The sequence below is a fragment of the Talaromyces stipitatus genome, genomic scaffold, assembly GCF_000003125.1.
Source record: "Talaromyces stipitatus ATCC 10500 scf_1105507295549 genomic scaffold, whole genome shotgun sequence".
NCBI lineage: Eukaryota > Fungi > Ascomycota > Eurotiomycetes > Eurotiales > Trichocomaceae > Talaromyces > Talaromyces stipitatus.
Window position 1 is genome coordinate 52,944 of NW_002990117.1, and position 1,868 is coordinate 54,811.

At 44.2% G+C, this 1,868-nt stretch overlaps 1 protein-coding gene across 1 annotated transcript in view, besides 2 other annotated features; it reads right to left on the reverse strand.

Annotated features, from left to right (window-relative positions):
- Positions 1 to 1,286: 1,286 nt before the first annotated feature.
- Positions 1,287 to 1,868, reverse strand: part of TSTA_009010 (transposable element tc1 transposase, putative) — a gene marked incomplete at its 3' end in the record, with an annotated part of 3,151 nt that continues 2,569 nt past the window's right edge. Inside the window, exon 4 of the mRNA XM_002482965.1 lies at positions 1,287 to 1,846. Coding sequence (XP_002483010.1) covers positions 1,287 to 1,846 — 560 coding nt within the window. The remainder of the gene's footprint in view (positions 1,847 to 1,868) is intronic.
- Positions 1,290 to 1,868: a mobile genetic element.
- Positions 1,422 to 1,868: a mobile genetic element.

Genomic DNA, 1,868 nt, shown 5'->3' on the forward strand with positions numbered 1-1,868 from the left:
CTTTTCCCACAAGGTTGGATCGATCTCTATGCCCGGTAACAGTGTAAATCTAGTCTCTGTCATAAAGTCGTCGTCAGGAATTCTAGTAGGTCTGACTCGGCTTCGCTTCGATGGCTAGTAGCAGACCCAAAGACTTCAGGGTCATTGCTTAGCAGTGGTTGTCTCGAATTATCAAGGGTTTGGGAAGCCATTATTCTCACTAATCTTGGTGATTTCCTTATTGGGTTGACTCGGTTATCTTGATGATTGATTGTTTGGTGTTGACTTTCGAACGTGTCAACGACGTGTCTCGCGATAGGGCGGTATTATGGAATATTGACGCTGTAGGATCAACCTATTCCTAACACAGACTGCCTAAGATTATCTCTTAGGGGGGAAAGTCTTGTAGCAAAGATTCAGTTTGTCAGAGATGTGACGCTGCAGAATCTCCCTCTTCCACTTGGTTCGTGATGCAGTCAACGAAGCCTGGAACCAGGTTCTTTATAACCACAAGTGATTACAAGAAAGAACCTAGGACCTTGCCAATCTGTCTTGATATTGCAACCAAGACTGATCAGTGTGGGTGCATAAAGCACGTGTACACGTTAATGTACGTACGTACATGAATGGTTAGCAGGTACTGCAATTCTGTATGGGTTCAAAATGTGTGTGATTGTAGCTATCTAACTCACGCCCCGACGCGGTCTTACATCCCTCTATCCTAGACGAGGTCACGTGACGCCCTGCGGCTCAGTGCGTCGGAGTGAGGCATCTCGATTGCTCCCACAAACCAACAATGGTTGTGTCCGGTAATTTTGTTAGTACGTTTTTTATCCCTAAGTCATACAAGGGTCATATGAGTAGTTATTTTGAGAAATTGAGTGGGAACGCGTATTGTATTGTGTTCAAGTGTGTCTAATAGAATGAAAGTAACTGGCATAGGTGTGCTATACATAATGCAGCGCAGTCCTGTGCGCGTTAATTTAGTAAGGAGTCCTCTTGGCAAATCCTTATATCGAGGAAAGCCAGCTATCCAATGAGGGCATACGAGTGGATATATGCGCTGCGCTCACCATATTCGGGTTATAGCTGAGCGTGATATCTTTCCGGGGGGTGGCGGGTTATAGCTGAGCATGATATCTTTCCGGGGGGTGGATGATATCCTGTTGGCGCTAGTGTAATAAAAATTTTCCTCTAGTTACCCTTTTTAGACAAGTACTATGGTTGGGGCCGGTAATTTTGTTAGCACGACTTTTTTACAGGGGTTGAAATCCAATGAATTCTGCCAGTCATATCTGATTACTAATCTAATATTTTGTATGACCACCTCGAGCATCTATTACAGCTTGGCATCTAGCGTGCATAGAGTCAATGAGCTCCTTCAAAAACTGCTCAGGCAGTGCATCCCAAGCAGCTCGTACAATCTCACGGAGTCGATCATAAGAAAGTTGCTCATCATCTGGATATTGTTCTTGAATCCAATCCTTCATCCAATTCCATACTGCTTCAATTGGATTGAGATCAGGTGAGAATGCTGGCCAATAAATTGGATATATCCCACGAGAATGAAGCTCTTCGAGAGTCTCCTTACTCGCATGGCCAGGTGCCCCATCCTGCATAAATTGAAGCCAGATATCGTCTCGTAATAAGCGAATATAGCCATCAATAATTGGTATAACCCGTTGACAATATCTCTCTGAGTTAATAGTTCCCCATTCCTTCTCCCAGAATAAACACGGACCCTTGTTATTCCCATGAAAAGTAGCCCAGAACATCCATCCACGTTTCCGTGCAGGAGAGGATCGTATGCAAGTCTCTTCTAACTCTTCACCAGCCTTTCTAGTTACCCAGATTCTCGTATGAAATCCTGAAGTAACCCATGTTTCATC